At 41.1% G+C, this 16,301-nt stretch overlaps 1 protein-coding gene across 24 annotated transcripts in view; it reads left to right on the forward strand.

Annotated features, from left to right (window-relative positions):
• The window catches only part of Wdr27 (WD repeat domain 27), a 218,310-nt gene that overhangs the window by 72,155 nt on the left and 129,854 nt on the right, over positions 1 to 16,301 (forward strand). Inside the window, exon 25 of one of the 24 annotated variants that reach the window (XM_052750745.1) lies at positions 1,571 to 1,599. The exons of the other annotated variants lie outside the window; for them this stretch is intronic. Coding sequence (XP_052606705.1) covers positions 1,571 to 1,591 — 21 coding nt within the window. The 3' untranslated portion in view covers positions 1,592 to 1,599. The remainder of the gene's footprint in view (positions 1 to 1,570; positions 1,600 to 16,301) is intronic. 24 annotated transcript variants of the gene reach the window in all.

Below are 16,301 nucleotides of genomic sequence, written 5' to 3' on the forward strand. Positions count from 1 at the left end.
CCCCCAGCTGCTGTTTTTATAGTGCCTGGAAGGAAATGACATGTTAATTTCTTCATATGTAAAGTTGCTTTAGAAAGTACCATGTAGGCACTTCTGATGCTCTGAATGCTTTGGGAGTTTGGAGCAACTACCTGTTCACTTTTTTTTTTTTCTTTTTGGTAATTTAGCTTTTATTTCCCAACTGACATTTAACTTTGTTGACTTGGAGTGGGGTCCTGGAAGTATGCAGCAAGTGAGGATGTGGGGGACAGTGTGCTGCACACACCCTCGGTGAGGGCTACTTTCTCCAACTCCAGGAAAATTGTGCGCACTACAGGAAAGGGTTTTCTGTCTTCTGTTCTTGGAATCCATTGTTTCCGTGGATCACAGGCCCTGCGATTGCCATCCAGCCAACACCTCTAGGCATGCACCACATATTAGGACTCTGTGGGTATCTGGTATTTGCCAAGTGCCCTGTACCTTGAGAAGGTCCCTATGTAGATGGTTGCCTTGGTATTGTACCCAGCATGTAATCAGGAATAACTTCCACCCAGACCTTCATCCCAGGGAAAACACAGTCTCTGTGCACTGCTGTAGCTTACTATCTGTGCAGAATCCAAATACAAACCAGTGCAGTGGTGGAGGAGGCCACTGTGGACTAAGGCTTAGGTCAGTGCTGTTATCCTAGGAGCTTGACTGCTTTCAGGTTCAGCCATGCAAAGTGTTTGCTTTGAGGGAACCAGTTAATTCTTTTACAACGTCAGAAGATCCAGGGGCCTGTTTAGCAAAGCGCATATTTTGCCTGGTGGACTGGAGTGTAGCAGTTTTTGTTGGGCATGCAGCAAGAGAGCGGGAGAGTTTACCGGAGTTCCTTTTTGTAGATTCCTGTTGGATACGTGGTAAGCTTTGCTTTTGTTATGGAACCTTCACAATAAGGTCAAGGGTCTGAGTGCAGGGAAATCGATGCCCTACTTTCCATGCTTGGCGTGAAACTCTCATTTAGATGAGTCTAGATCAGCGGTTCTCAATCTGTGGGTTGAAACCTCTTTTGGGGTCACATATCAGATATCTTGCATATCAGATATTTACATTATGATTCATAACAGTAGCAAAATTACAGTTATGAAGTAACAGCAAAATAATTGTATGATTGAGGGTCACCGTAACATGAGGAACTGTATTAAAGGGTCATGGCATCAGGAAGATTGAGAACCATTGTTCTAGGTGAAGGGTAGCTACTTCAGCCCTCTTCCTCAGTGATCTGAGAATTCAGGAAGAATCCCGAGGGAGGCAGAGAGATAGTTGCCAGGGGAGCCATCTGCTTTTCTGGTTTGAAAAGTTATAGCAGAGTCTATCCTATTCTCAAAAATGACCACAGAGTCGTTGTCAGTGCTCGGAAATGAGATCGACTCTTCTGTGATGGTGTTATGTCTTCAGACTTTGGTGACTTACTAGCTTATAAGCCTTTTTCCCCTTCCTGCCTTACTTCCTTGGGACTTCTTGGGGATTCCTGTGTAATCATTTACATGTAGGGCTGGTATCTTTCCTTTCTAATTTGTTTCATTTCTTACGTTTGTCTATTTCTCTCTAGAATTTACACCATCCAGCATGATACTATATGTGAGTATTAAAGTTGAGGTAACGATTCTTCTGAAATTGCTGAAACTGTCCATCACAAATACTCCTTGGCATTTGCTAAATACTCTTTCTGCATCAATTGATAGCTGCAATTTTTTTCTGTTGATGCTACTGGCTGTGGTATTTTGACATTTAATAAGGTAGTGTGATATTATAAAATGTATAACTCAGTGAGCTCCTTAAAATATATACATTATAAAAGAATTCTAAATGGAGTCACCAAATAATGGGGGAGACAGTGCCCCAAATGGATGTCTTTTACCACAAGTGAAATGTCCAGCCCCAGGAATAGATTACATCTATTTGAGTCATTAGCCAAAGGGGACCCATGGAAACTCCAGACGTCCCAGGCTACTGGTTGTTGGTTGTTCTCCACAAACTGATGGTCAGGCCCTGTTGCTGAAGGCAACACTTACATATCTCATTGAACATGGGAGAAATGGAGCTGGTGCCTGACTGAAGTCTTCACCCCTACTGACTATGAGCTGCTGGGAAGAAGGTATGTTCTTTTGTGTTTGGTTGTTCTGAAATATATGTTAGGTCCATTTGATTTATGGCATTATTTAACTCCAGTATTTTTCTTTTTAATTTTTGGCTGTATGATCTGTCTTTTGGCAACAGTTGGGTATTGAAGTCATCCGCTAATTATGTGAGATGTGATTTTATTGGAATAGTGTTTCTTTCATAAACATGGGTGCCCTTTTGTTTGGAGCATAGATATTAAGAATTGCAATATCATCTTGGTGGATTTTTCCTTTGATTAGTATGTGATGTCCTTCCTTATATCTTCTGATTAGTTTTTGTTTGAAATCTATTTTGTCAGATATTAAAATAGCTACACCAGCTTGCTTCTTGAATCCATTTTCTTGGAATATCCTTTTCCATCCATTTCCCTGAGGTAATTTCTATCCTTGATGGTAAGGTATGTTTCTTGGATGAAGCAGAAAGATGAATCCTGTTTTCTAGTGCAGTCTGTTAGTTTGTCTTTTTATTGGGTAACTGATCATTAATATCAAGTGTTATCAATAAGCAGTGTTTATTGATTCCTGTTATTTTGTTGGGAAAGTGTGAGTCCCCCTCCCACTTTTGATTTACTATTCTTAGATTATTTATTTCTTGTGTCTTTTTGGGTGTGTTTAACCTCTTCAGACTGAAGTTTTCCTTCTGGTGCCTTCTACAGAGTTGAATTGGTAGGTAGATATTGCTTAAGTCCAGTTTTATCATGGAATCTTTTTCTTTCTCCATCTATTGTGTTGATAGTTTTGCTGGGTATAATAGTCTAGCCTGGCATCTGTGGTCTCTAAGAGTTTGTAGAACATCTATCCAGGCCCTTCTGGCTTTTGGAGTCATCACTGGGAAATCAGCTGTTATTCTAAATGACCTGCCCTTAATGTGTTTCTTGGTCTTTTTCTTTTGCAACATTTAATATTCTTTCTTTCTTTGTACCTTTAGTGTTTTGGTTATTATGTGTTGTGGGAAATTTCTTTTTTTTTCTTTTTAAAGATTTATTTATTTATTATATATACAGTATTCTGCCTGCATGTGTCCCTGCAGGCCAGAAGAGGGCACCAGATCTCATTACAGATGGTTGTGAGCCACTATATGGTTCCTGGGAATTGAACTCAGGACCTCTGGAAGCAGTCAGTGCTCTTAACCACTGAGCCATTTCTCCAGCCCGGGAAATTTCTTTTCTGGTCATGTCTATTTGGTGTTCTGTTTGCTTTTTATACCTTGATAGACTCCTCCTTTCTTTAGGCTGGGGAAATTTCCTTACATAATTTTGTGAAAAATATTTTCTGTGCCTTTGACTTGGGTTTCTTCGCCTTCCTCTATTCCTGTTACTCATAGATTTAGTGTTTTCCTAGTGTCACAGATTTCTTGGATGTTTTGTGCCTGGATTTTTTTTTTTTTTATTTAACATTTTCTGTAGCATGAATTGTTAGAAGGTCTTATTAATGAAAACAAACCCGGAGACAGATATTGGGGTGAATGCTGGAAGATCAGAGAAACAGAACAAGCCAGTTCCTCAGCTGATCCTGTTTCTTCAAACTGGAAGCCTCTGTGTCCTCATCTAAATGGGTCTCAGCTGAACTGCTGCTAAAAGCCTAAAAGCTTAACCAGGCTAGTTCCTGGTTTTCACGCCTTATATATCTTTCTGCTTTCTGCCCTCACTTCCTGGGATTAAAGGCTCACTTCCTGGGATTAAAGGCTCACTTCCTGGGATTAAAGGCGTGAGTCACCATGCCTGGCTGTTTCCAGTGTGGCTTTGAACTCACAGAGATCCGGCTCTTAAGTGATAGGATTAAAGGCGTGTGTGCCACCATTTTCTCGCCTCTATATCTAGTGGCTGTTCTGTTCTCTGACCCCAAATAAGTTTATTAGGCTACACAATATTTTGGGGAACACAATACCACCACAATTTTCTTTGACTGAGGTATCCATTTCTTCTACCTTGTCTTTAATACCTGAGATTCTTTCTTTCATGTGTAGTAATCTGTTGGTGAGGCTTACCTCTAAGGTTTTTGCTTGACTTCTTAAAATTTTCCTTTCCATTTTTTCTCAGTTTGGTTTACCTTTAGTGATTCTATTGCTACTTTCATGTATTAAACTGTTTTCATTATTTATTCCACTGTTTGTTTGTGTTGACACAGACCTCACGAAGTGGTTTATTCATATCCTCTTTAAGGTCCTTGAACATATTAATAATTGCTATTTTTGAAGCCCTTGTCTTTTATTTTCTTTTTGATTTTCCAAGATAGAGTTTCTCTGTGTAGCCTTGGCTGTCCTGGAACTTACTCTGTAAACCAGGCTGGTCTTGACTCAGAGAGCCACCTGCCTCTGCCTCCAGAGTGCTGAGATTAAAGGCATGGGTCACAAAATGAAACAAAATAGACAAGAATATGTGAGAGAGATTTGTAGGAAAGGGGTGAGCATAGGTAGGGATGGGGAAGAGTTAAGAGAGGGTAAGGGAGAGCAATATGCATCTTATACAAGTCTGAAATTGTCAAAGAACAAATTTATTAATAAAAAAGGAAAAGAAAAAGTAGTAGACAAAAAAACCCACAAATAAATGCATGATCCTCCTGTGAAATAAGTGAACACGATTCCAAGCTTGGAGATCCTGAGTGGTACGGTGAAGAGAGAATGGGGCCAGCTTGATGATGAACAAGTTGTGCTTCTATGCTCTACGCAGTCTCTTCTGGGACTGTAGCTCAGGGAAGTGGGGGGCGGGGAGGTTTTCTACTGATGGAAGTGGATTGAGGAAAGTGAAATCTGTTGCTAGAAATTTCTCCTTTTGTGTGATCACTGAACAGTTACTGGGAGACATTGTGAGCATGAATCTGATGGTTTGACATGGAGGTCTCTGAGCATCCTGAGACTAGACCTGCCTTCAACTGTGTTAATTCATATCTTGTTTTATGTTTATCTTCTTCTATCGGAAACACCTACAAACCCTATATATATTTTTTAAAGAAAATATAATTCGGTTTATAAATAATTCATCAATATTGACAACTGACAGAAAATGAGGACCCATTTTTAAATAACTTTACTAAGAAACAGTTTATATACTCCTGGCCATAGTGTTAGTACATAGTCCAGATTCTTCTTTTAGTCTTCCTGATACTTTTTCTAGGTCACCATTACCCAACTTGGCCATTCTCTGGGCTACTTGGCATGCTTCTGCCTGCTCTCCCTGTTGTTTTTCTTCCTCTTTTTTTTCTATCCAGCAGCTGGAGTTTGCTGTGACTAGAATCCTTGTCTGTATGATAGGTTTAGCATCATGTCTCTAGACTAGGATTGCATAGTGAATACGTTTATATTTTATGGATCTACAAGTCATAAGCATATAGAAATCATTGTTGTATGTTCATATAATATATTCACTGGGGGATATTCCATGACCTAAGGTACCTAGCATGTAGACTAAGCCATGTACTCTGCCTAATTTATCCAAAGATATCAAAGGAAATGAAGGATCTGTACTGCTATGTCATTGATCCTCAGTGGTATTTCAGATTGTGTTTGATTTGACTGAGACCACTCTTTGTGGCCCAACTACAAAAATCCCAGAGCTTGGAATATTGCTTGCCTTAAAAAGAATCCAATGTATACTTTTTGTGTGAATGTGCTTGATCTTCCTGGAAGGGTGGTGAGGTCCATGTTTCCTAGCATATTCATGTTTTAAGTAGTTGTTTCGGAACAAGACCAGTTTCATTATTAGTTTCTCAATTAGCTGGGAGACCTCAGATATCTACAAATAGCCAAATTTATTGTGGCCACAGTTGGAATCAAGGTTCATAAAAACAGTTGACGTAGTTTGGAAAATGTATTCTTGCAAATATTTAATGACTGATGCTTTCCAGCCCTTAGAGTGAAAATGGAAATCTGGACCAACAGGGACTTAAATGGCTCAGAAAAATGATATTCTAAATGCACTGGTGTGCAGTTTGCATGGTAGATATTGGCCCTGGTATAATACTACAGTTGCCTTCCTAAAACAACCCCCCTTTCTCAAAGAAGCAAGTTTTATAGTTAGAAACCACAAAAGGTTTCCCTTTATGTGAGTGATTGTCCCAGAACTTCAAGTTTTACCCTTTTTTAGGATTGTTTTTTTATTGGCACAGAGCAGAACTTAATATTTTCCAGGGCTGAAATTGGACAAGCATGCTGCAGCTTCTGGGCATGCTTCTGTAAAGTGATCCCTTAGTCGTGTGTGCAGTTACTGTCTTAATTCCTCTAAATTAAAGAATGTGGGAAGGGCTTGCTTGGGCTTGATCGGTACCAAATCTGGGGCAGTGGCTCAGCACTGGCATTTCCTACTGCAGTGTACCAGATACTTACTTTCATTCTTTACCAACAACCCACATAAGTCTATATACTAGCAAAGACCCCTTCAAAGTTACCTTTGTCCTCCTCTGTGGCCCTTTTCTGACCTTCTAGGCTTTGCAGGATGCTCACTTCAGAGAATGCTAGACAGTTCTCAAGTGTGGGTGGTCGTGAGCACAGCAAATGGTGCATGACTTAGTCATTGAAGTGAGCTTTAAAGTTGATCTACAGTTGGGTTAAGCCCTATTAAGTCCATCTGGGCCAGAGTGCAACCTCATTTCCTTGGATAAGGTAAAGTACTGGACATTCTTTATTGCTTTTTCATTTTGTCTTTGGTTTTCTATGATTTATAATAGATCATAAAAGAAAGGAGGAGGAGAATTTATAGTAGATGAGCCTATTCCCACCCCCCCATTGCTGAACTTAAGGATTTGAAACACTTCTTGGTATTCTTATATGGACCCAATGCTTTTTAATTGTTTGGCCAAAGAAATGTAGCAATAAACCTTTGAGTTTTACAGAAAATTGTGACAAGGGAAGGTGAGCTCTAAAATGGATAGTACTACTTTCCACTTGAACACTTGAATGCCTGGAGGTCATATGATATCTTTTAATCATCTTATTGCATTTGGAGATTGTTCTTCTCAGGGCTGAGGCCACAGAGGCCCCACAAGCCTGAGCTAACATTGCTACTGCTGTATCGTATAGTTCAGCTTATTGTTTTACCCGCAAAAATTTCTTTACTTCTGGATAAACCATTTATTTAAAAATTTATACTTTAAGTAGTTCAGAGGAGAGGTGAAGAGATATTTAGGCTAAAATGTCATTATAATATAAATAATTCATATTTTACCTGCCTGACAAATTTGTATATCTAGCTGTTAGTGGCTATGAAATTCTCAAAGTAGAAAACTAAAAGATAAAATAGAGTGCTCTCAATAAAAGAGAGAGAAGACTTAAAATTATCAAGGTTACAAATGAAGAGGGGACATCACTACCAACCCTACAGAAATAAGGAAATTATAGGTGAACATATGTGCCATGTGTGACAGTAAATTAAATAACTTAGATAAATGGACTCATTCCTAGAAAGACTCAAGTCACCAAGATCAAGAATAAGTAGAAATTTTAATAGATTTCCAGTAAGTAAAGAGATTGTATTAGTAATTTAGAATCTTCCGTCAAGAAACATTTAGCTAGAGTAACTTCTCTGCTTGTCATAATACACAGCTCTGGAGACAAACACTGGTTTTCCCCACATTTTCCCAGTCTACCAAAGAGGATGAGCATGTTGCATCATTCTTTGAGACTGGGATTACTCTGCTCCCAAACCAAAGAACACCCAAAGAACAGAAAACTAAGACCATATCTTTTATGACTATGGGTGCAAAACTCCTCAAGCAATTATAATAAATCAGATTCAATAATATACGTAAAGGATTATTACTATGTATTACTATGAACTAGTTGATTTATTACAGGAATGCAGGACTGATTTAACAAGGAAAATTAATACATATAATATATTGCATCAGCCAAGTAAAACAAAAAAATTATTGTCTCAATAGACAGAGAGAAGTTATTTGGTAAAATTTTAAAACTTGCCCCTGATACCTTTAACAGCATCAACAAACTGGAACAGACCTTAACCCCATTAAAGTGATGTGTGCAAAACTCACAGCTAACATCATAGTTGGCAGTGAGAGGCAGATGAAAACAAAGACAAGGATGTCCACTCTTTCCTGTTCTCCTCCTGTAGGCAGTGTGCTAGAGTACGCATCAGGACAGTTAGGCAACACACACATGCACACACACATACATACATATGCTAGGCAACACACACACATACACACATACTCCAGGCAACACACACACACACACACTCAGCAACACACACAGACACACATGCATGCACACACACACACACACACACACACACACACACACACACACACACACGTGCACACATACACACTCACACACACTTTTGCCTTTGAGAACTATTACCAGAAGGAGATTTGTGGTTCTTTGGGGGTCATCATTGTCTCTGTGATTTGGGTTAAACACATTATCTTAGGGTTTCTATTGCTGCAGTGAAATGTCATGACCAAAAAGCAAGTTGGGGAGGAAAGGGTTTATTTGGCTAACACTTCCAGATCTTAGTTCTTCATTGAAGTAAGTCAGGACAGGAACTCAAGCAGGGCAGAAACCTGGAGGCAGGAGCTGATGCAGAGGCCATGGAGGGAGCTGCTTACTGGCTTGCTCCCCATGGTTTGCTCAGCCTGCTTTCTTAGAGAACCCACGACCACCAGCCCAGGGATAGCACCATCCACTCTGGCCTGGGCTCTCCTCCATCAATCACTAATTGAAAATGCCTTATATCCAGATCTTATGGCAGGTCATCTGCACTGCTGTGCCTGTGTTCCATAACTTCCTCCTCTTATAGTCTCCCAGCTCATGCTGATGAGTCTTCAGTACTGGCCCAGCTTCTTCATATACTTGTTTTTGTCCTGTTTCCTCCAGACTTCCCAGGTCCTAGATGTCATGTGATATAGACCTTAGCTGAGTTCTGTCAGAATGCTGCACCTCTTCTATGCAGATCCCTCTACAGCTCTGTGGTGTGTCCATCTGCCCTTGGTGGCCTGGTCTGAGGTATTGTCAGAGTAAGGGCTGGAATTCTCACACCAACTAACACGTTATGAAAGAAGACACTTAACTGTGATCCCACTAAATACACCTGTATTACATCAAGATAGAAAAAAACACACCCTTGAGCTTTTTCTGACGTGAGAAAATGGATCCAAGTGGTTTGACCATCATGTGTGGGGTATGCAGATAGGCTGACTCTTCGGCAAGTCTCCTCTAAAGAGCTGGCGTATGGAGCAGGCCTCTTCCTCTATTTACAGCTGTGAGAACACTTCCTGTGCAACACTAAACTTAGCAATGAGGCCACACAGTGGCCCTGGTGAAGCTGTGTCCACGTGGTCTTGGAATAGGTGTACTGTGAGTGCTGGTTCCTGTGTTGGTTTGTGTCCTATGGGAGTCCACTTCACCCACTCTTGGTGTTTTTTTTCTCCCTTCAGGTTTCATCTTATCTTAATTCTCTGTTTCCCAAATCACTAATAAATAAAGGATAATTATATAAAACAGAAAAATACAGAAAACATTTTTATCAAAACAAATTTTCAAGAGGCAAACATTATTTAAAAATGAAGTTCATATGATTTAAACAGTTATTTAGAATTTTTCACTTTCATTAAAATTAAAAGTGTGTAATTCCTATTTGATTCATTGTGTTCTAACTTTAAATAAAGATGGCATGGTTTAGTTTTCTTAAGACTAAAGAAATATTATTAAATATTTTCATAGGAAAGAAAAACAGTTTGCAATCCAGTGTCCAGGATCTGCATACCAATGTTAAGATCAGTCATTACAGGTCATGTGTGCTCTGTCTAGACACACAGCTGCACAGAGAGGGGCATAATTGTCAGTTATTTGCAAAACAGTCCCTGATGTCACATGGGCCTGTTGTGATTTCCCATCAACTCATTTGATGTCAACTCTAGACCACAGCAGAAGAGCAAAACACAGGGTGTGAGCATTGTTTTACAGTGCATGAGTTCCCGCCCTCTGGAAGGAAGTGCTAGATAACTTGAAGGGTCCTTCTCCTGTCCACAGTGCTTGCTGGTCACTGTGGGCAGCAGCCCCTGTTGCCCATCAGGTGCACACCACAGGGGCCTTTTCTTCAAAATAAAGCTTAGAGAAAGAACCATCATGGGTGGACTCCCGTAGGAAAAAGATGGAGCTTGAGTATTGTTTTTGATTCCACAAAATTATATTGCTTCCCAGCTTTTACCATGCATGTGTAAGTGGAGTCTGCGTGTGGGAGGAAGCCAAGAAAGCAGAAAGTCAACAACAATACAGGAGATGGAAGGTCATAAATGAGAAAGTCACTTAAGGTACAAAATGGAGATACCTCATTTAACTATGCTGAAAATCAGAGCTAACAAGACATGGGATCTGATCTTCCATGGAGCTTCGTGTGGAACAAACCATGAATATGTGAGCAGAGAAAGTAAGGACTGGCCTGTTGAGTGCTATGGCCGAGGTGACAGCTGTGTGGGGAGGCAGGAGACCAAAGCTGGGGCAGACTGTGGGTCCAGAAACACTGCCGACCTCAGCAACGAGGGCTGTGTGTGTGTGTGTGTGTGTGTGTGTGTGTGTGTGTGTGTGTGTGTGTGTGTGGTGTCTGGTCATGTGCTCCTTAAAGAAACCTGTAATATTGTTTAGAGATGTAATTTTTAAATCATAGAACTTAACTTCTCTGACATGGAAAATTTGGTGACAGAAGCATTTCTTTTCTTGAATTTGCTGCACAGAGTAGAGAGATGGAATGCCTTGGGAGAGAGAAAGGGAAGGAAGGAGGGAGGGAGCAGAGACCATCCCCGGGACTCTGTCTGATCTCCCATCTTAGAACAGTCCTGCTGGACAAGCAGCAAACCCTACCAGTTTTGCACACAGTGGAGCCAACTGTGCCGTGTGAGTGATCCAGGGGTCCGTGAGTCAGATCTGTGCACAACTGAAGTCCTACGCAGTCCTCTGAAAACCCACACTGTGTGACATGTGTAGGTGCAGAGCAGTAGGGGACCCTGGAGAGACTCTTCCTGAGCAAACAGCTTTGCAAGTTATGTGGGAAAGAGGGATAAATGCCAGGCAGGTCTCCACTGTCGGCCACTCAGCTCTGCTGCTGTCCTCTGCATGGCCCTTGGGTTTCTCCCAGGGGTCTCTAGGGGTTTGTGCAGCACGTGGACACTCAGCGGCAGGGCGACTGTTTGGATTTCAGCTCTTGAGCCTTGGCCATGGAAGATGGTTCAGATTATGTTTAATGGTTGTTGATCTAATATCTGGCTGGCGAGGATATTTGTCCCTGATGGTCTGGCAAAGTTTTCAGGTCTGCAAACACTCATTGCTGTGGCCTCCGGCCCTGAGCACACTGTGGTCACACTGTAGGAATGTGACAGTTGGACCATAATTTTAGTTCTGCTCAATTTCTTTGTAAGTGATTTATAAACCCAACTTGAAAATTTATCTCAAATAAGTTGCAGCATTTTTGTTCTTCTCAGCACATAGGATTCCAATTACACATCTAGTTCTATTATTGAACTTTGCTAATGAAGTTTGTGAATTATAAGAATGGCAAGAATGCTTTACTCAAGGACAAGCAGATTAAAGGGAGCAACAGAAGTAGATGGGATAAGATCCAATAACAATGTCCCACAGATAAACCACTCATGGTACAGACTTGTGCCAGTGCTGGTACTTTTGTGTTAACTGTGATCAGGAACAGGTTAAGAAGAGGATCAGAGCTGGGACTTATGTGATACAGTTTGGCTATGATAAAACAGTCTGTGTTTCATAGGAATTACACAATATGCAGTAATTTATGGAAATATAACCTGCAAATACAAAAGAATTAATGGAGTTACTGTTTTATAACTCTAGAGACATTTATCTCTTACTGGATGCTTTTCATTTTTTCCAGCTTTTAAAAAGAAATAATACATATTATTTTGGGAAATAGAGTAAACACGCCAGGTGTGGCCATGAGGTCTGTAATTCCAGCTGCTCAGTGTCTGAGGCAGGAATTGAAGCCAGCCCCAGTTAGCAAATTTCAAAACTGAGGGCTTGTAGCTCAGAGGCAGAAAGGGTCTGGGTTCGACCCACATCACAACAAAATAGATACATGTAGGGGGGTGGGCACAGAGAGACAGACAGACAGATGGGAGAGAAAGGGAGGGGGAGAGGGGGTGAGCAAACACAAAAAAAAATCATGACAGTTCTGAGGCACTGAGCCTTCTCCCAGTGGCCATTATGGAAGCTCTTGGGTATTTCTTCCAGAGTATGTATAGGTGTGTGTGTGTGTGTGTGTGTGTGTGTGTGTGTGTGTGTGTGTGTGTGTGTGTGTGTTACATACTTACACATCCACAGGAGAGAAAAATAAGATTCAGATGCAAATACCATTTATTACTCTTGTTTTCTACCTAACATCTTTAAATTTAATTGTAGATTGATCATGGGCTATAATCATATAGAAATGAAGTTAATTTTTATATATTGATCTTTGTGATCAGATTGGACTTGTTTATTATGTATAATAGTTTTTGACTGTTTACTTTATGTACATATGATTCTATCATCTGAAAAATAAGTTCCAAGTTTTCCCACTCTAGATGAGTTGTATTTCTCTTTATTAATTTCCCTAATTAGCAGCCATCTCTGTTGTGTTACTGATTTTAGTGGACATTTCCAGGACTTTGCCGTTAAGTTGTGGGTATTGCATTCCGGGCCTGGTAGTGCCCAGGGAAGCCCCCTTTATTGCTAGTCTGTTTGGTGCTTCTGTAATCATGAGAAGGTTTAAGTTCTGTGTAATATTTTGTCTTGTTGAGATGATCATGTGGTCTGTGTTTTACTTAGTGTTATAGTACATTGATGAACTTTTTTCTTTCTTTTCTTTTTAAAATTTGTGGTGGTTTGAGAACAACCCCTGTGTATGATTGAATGCTTTGTCTCCAGATGGTGGAACTGTTTGGGAACGGTTGGGAAGCCTTGTTAGAGGAGGTGTGTCACTGGCAGGCTTTGGTGTTCCATTCCCATCATGCTTTTCTCTGCCTCCTGCTTTGAAGTCTGAGAAATGAGTTCTCAGCTCTGCCTTTGCTCTGGAATCACAGACTTCAGCCCTCTGAAAACTGAGCACAAATTAAATGTTTTCTCTGTAAGTTACCTTGGCCATGGTGTTTTATTACAGCAATAGAAAAATAAGTAATACAACGACCCACCAACTTCACATTCCTGATGAGCACTGCTTGGTCAGTGTGCACACTCCCTTCAAGGATGCCCGACTTTTCGACATTGTGTCATGATGTCATCTTCATGTGTTGGGCTGTGTTCATCTCTCTCCCTAGACACTTACGTGCCTGGCGCTGAGTTCCGTAGCTACTTGTATTCTGTATCCACTTGTTTATTTCATGTTCACTAGGTGAAAAACACAGATGCGGCGCGGGACAATCCTGGTGACTGGTACACATTTTGTCTGTGTTGCTAGTTCTTCATGTCCGCGCTGCTCCCTGCGGAGTTGGCCCTGCTGTTCTTTTATTTCTTTTTAGCAGTCACTACAGCCTCATACTCACCAACACTCTCACACTCTCTTCTAATCCTATAATGTTGCTGTGGGAAAGGGACAATAGTCAGGGCTGAACCAAGCCGGGGACTCAGAAAGTGGGCAAGCTTGCCCAAGATGCCTGTGGAGCGATGACTCAAAGGTAGTTTTATTGTTGACTTTCAATTCCAAGGAGCATATTACCAGCACCATGGTCACTGTGCACTCTAACCTAGCATGGTTGGCGATGGACGAGTAGTGCTAATGAAGACCCAGGTCTGAAGTTAGGTGGCTAGGGACCTAGCAGAGCTGATGGCCTTTCTTTTACTTTGAATCCTTTCTTTCTTTCTCTTTCCTCGGCATTTAATTTGTTCTTTGAGAATTTTGTATAATGTACTTTGATTATATTTGTTCTTCTTTCCCGACTCTTTTCAGATGTACTTCTGTTTCTATGCCCACCCAATTTTGTAAAAAACAAAAAACAAAAACAAAAACAAAACCCCCCAGTTCAATCTGTCCTGCCCACATACTCTTGGATGTGTGGCCATCCACCGAAGCATGGTTGACCTACCAGGAGCTACCACCATAAAGAAAACTGACTCTCCATCTCCCAGGAGCTATCACTTGCCAACAGCTCCTTGTTAGGGGTGGTGTTTGATGCCCACCTCCCCTCTCCATGCTGGACTTTTGTCTGGTTTGAGCTTGTACAGGTCTTTGTGCATGCTGTCACACTGCCGTGAGTTCACACCTGCTTCAAGTTTTAGTTTTTTATATTCTCTATTGTCGACTGGAAGATAAAATAGCTCTTTTTTTGCTTTAACTGATATATATATATATATATTTTTTTTTGAGACAGGGTTTCTCTGTGTAGCTTTGCATCTTTCCTGGATCTCACTCTGTAGCCTAGGCTGGCCTCAAACTCACAGAGATCTGCCTACCTCTGCCTCCCGAGTGCTGGGATTAAAGGTGTGTGCCACCACCACCTGGCAATCATCCTTATCTTTTAATTTATTGAAAATTAAATTTAAATGGAATTTAATAATTTATTACTTAACTGAAAAAGCCCAAAGTTGTGATAAATGTCTGTTTCTTCCTGGACAAGTAAAAGCTCCTAACAATTGTGTGTTACAGAGTGTTGTTGTGCATGCTTTCTACAGGTTTGCTGTCGGTATGCTCTCTACAGGTTTGCTATAGGTGTGCTCTCTTCAGGTTTGCTATAGGTGTGCTCTCTACAGGTTTGCTATAGGTGTGCTCTCCACAGGTTTGCTATAGGTGTGCTCTCCGCAGGTTTGCTATAGGTGTGCTCTCTACAGGTTTGCTATAGGTGTGCTCTCTACAGGTTTGCTATAGGTGTGCTCTCTGCAGGTTTGCTATAGGTGTGCTCTCCACAGGTTTGCTATAGGTGTGCTCTCTACAGGTTTGCTATAGGTGTGCTCTCCACAGGTTTGCTATAGGTGTGCTCTCTGCAGGTTTGCTATAGGTGTGCTCTCCACAGGTTTGCTATAGGTGTGTTCTCTATAGGTTTGCTGTTGCTGGGAAGAGGCTAAACTCCCACCGGTTTCTGTGGTTACTGCTTTTCTATCTCACCTTTTCATTCTCTTGTACTACGTCATTTCATTTTCCAATGATATTTTGAAGTTACATTTGATATTTTGAAGTTACATGTTATATATTATAATGTCTGTTTTTTCTTTCCATGTGAATGGAAGTTTGGTTTGTTGTAAATTTTCCATTGCTATAAACTTACTAACAACTCATTAAAAATCTCCTTTGATTTTGGCATCTAAGCTGGGTAATTTGCTGTTCTTTAAAAATTGCCGGGCAGTGGTGGTACACGCCTTTAATCCTAGCACTTGGGAGGCAGAGCCAGGTGAATCTCTGTGAGTTCAAGGCCAGCCTGGTCTACAGAGCAAGATCCAGGACAGGCACCCAAACTACACTGAGAAACCCTGTCTCGAAAAACCAAAAAAAAAAAAAGCCTCTTAAGCATTACCTTTATTTTTATCTTCTGAATTCTATTGGATATAGTTTTGAATATATCAAATTTGGACATCCTTCTATTTTAAAATCAGCTATCTTTCTCAGCTGAGCCTGCAGGTAGATAAGCCTAACAGCATGTGTTTACCACACTTCTCTACTTCTCATTAATAAGTGTGCAAAGTTCCTGCCACTGCTAATTCTGTGTGTTTCCTTTTGATTTTCCTGGACAGTTGTAGAGGGTAGCCAGGCTTGCTAAATTTCACTGATATCAGTTATTCACTTAAGAAAGCAAAGGTTTTCTGCATCCAGATCCCTCAGTAGTTGGATGAGGTTTCTAGCATGACAATTAGGGTGTTTGGCCATCCCATCACCAGAGTAGGTCAGTTCGGGCTGTCCCTCGACCATTGCCAGCAGTCTGTTGTGTGGGTATCTTTGTGGATTTCTGTGGGCCTCTCCTATGAACCAATGGCTGAGGGGTCCCCACTGGATCAGGCCCTCTGAATGGGTGAGACAGTTGATTGGCTTGATCTGTTTGGGAGGCATCCAGGCAGTGGGACCAGGTCCTGTGCTCATTGCATGAGTCGGCTGTTTGAAACCTGGGGCCTATGCAGGATTGCTTGGCTCGGCCTGGGAGGAGGGGACTGGACCTACCTGGACTGAGTCTACCAGGTTGAACTCAGTCTGTGGGGAAGGCTTTGCCCTGGAGGAGATGGGAATG

Source organism: Peromyscus californicus, unplaced genomic scaffold (genome assembly GCF_007827085.1).
Source record: "Peromyscus californicus insignis strain IS unplaced genomic scaffold, ASM782708v3 Scaffold_22__1_contigs__length_63687245, whole genome shotgun sequence".
Classification (NCBI taxonomy): domain Eukaryota; kingdom Metazoa; phylum Chordata; class Mammalia; order Rodentia; family Cricetidae; genus Peromyscus; species Peromyscus californicus.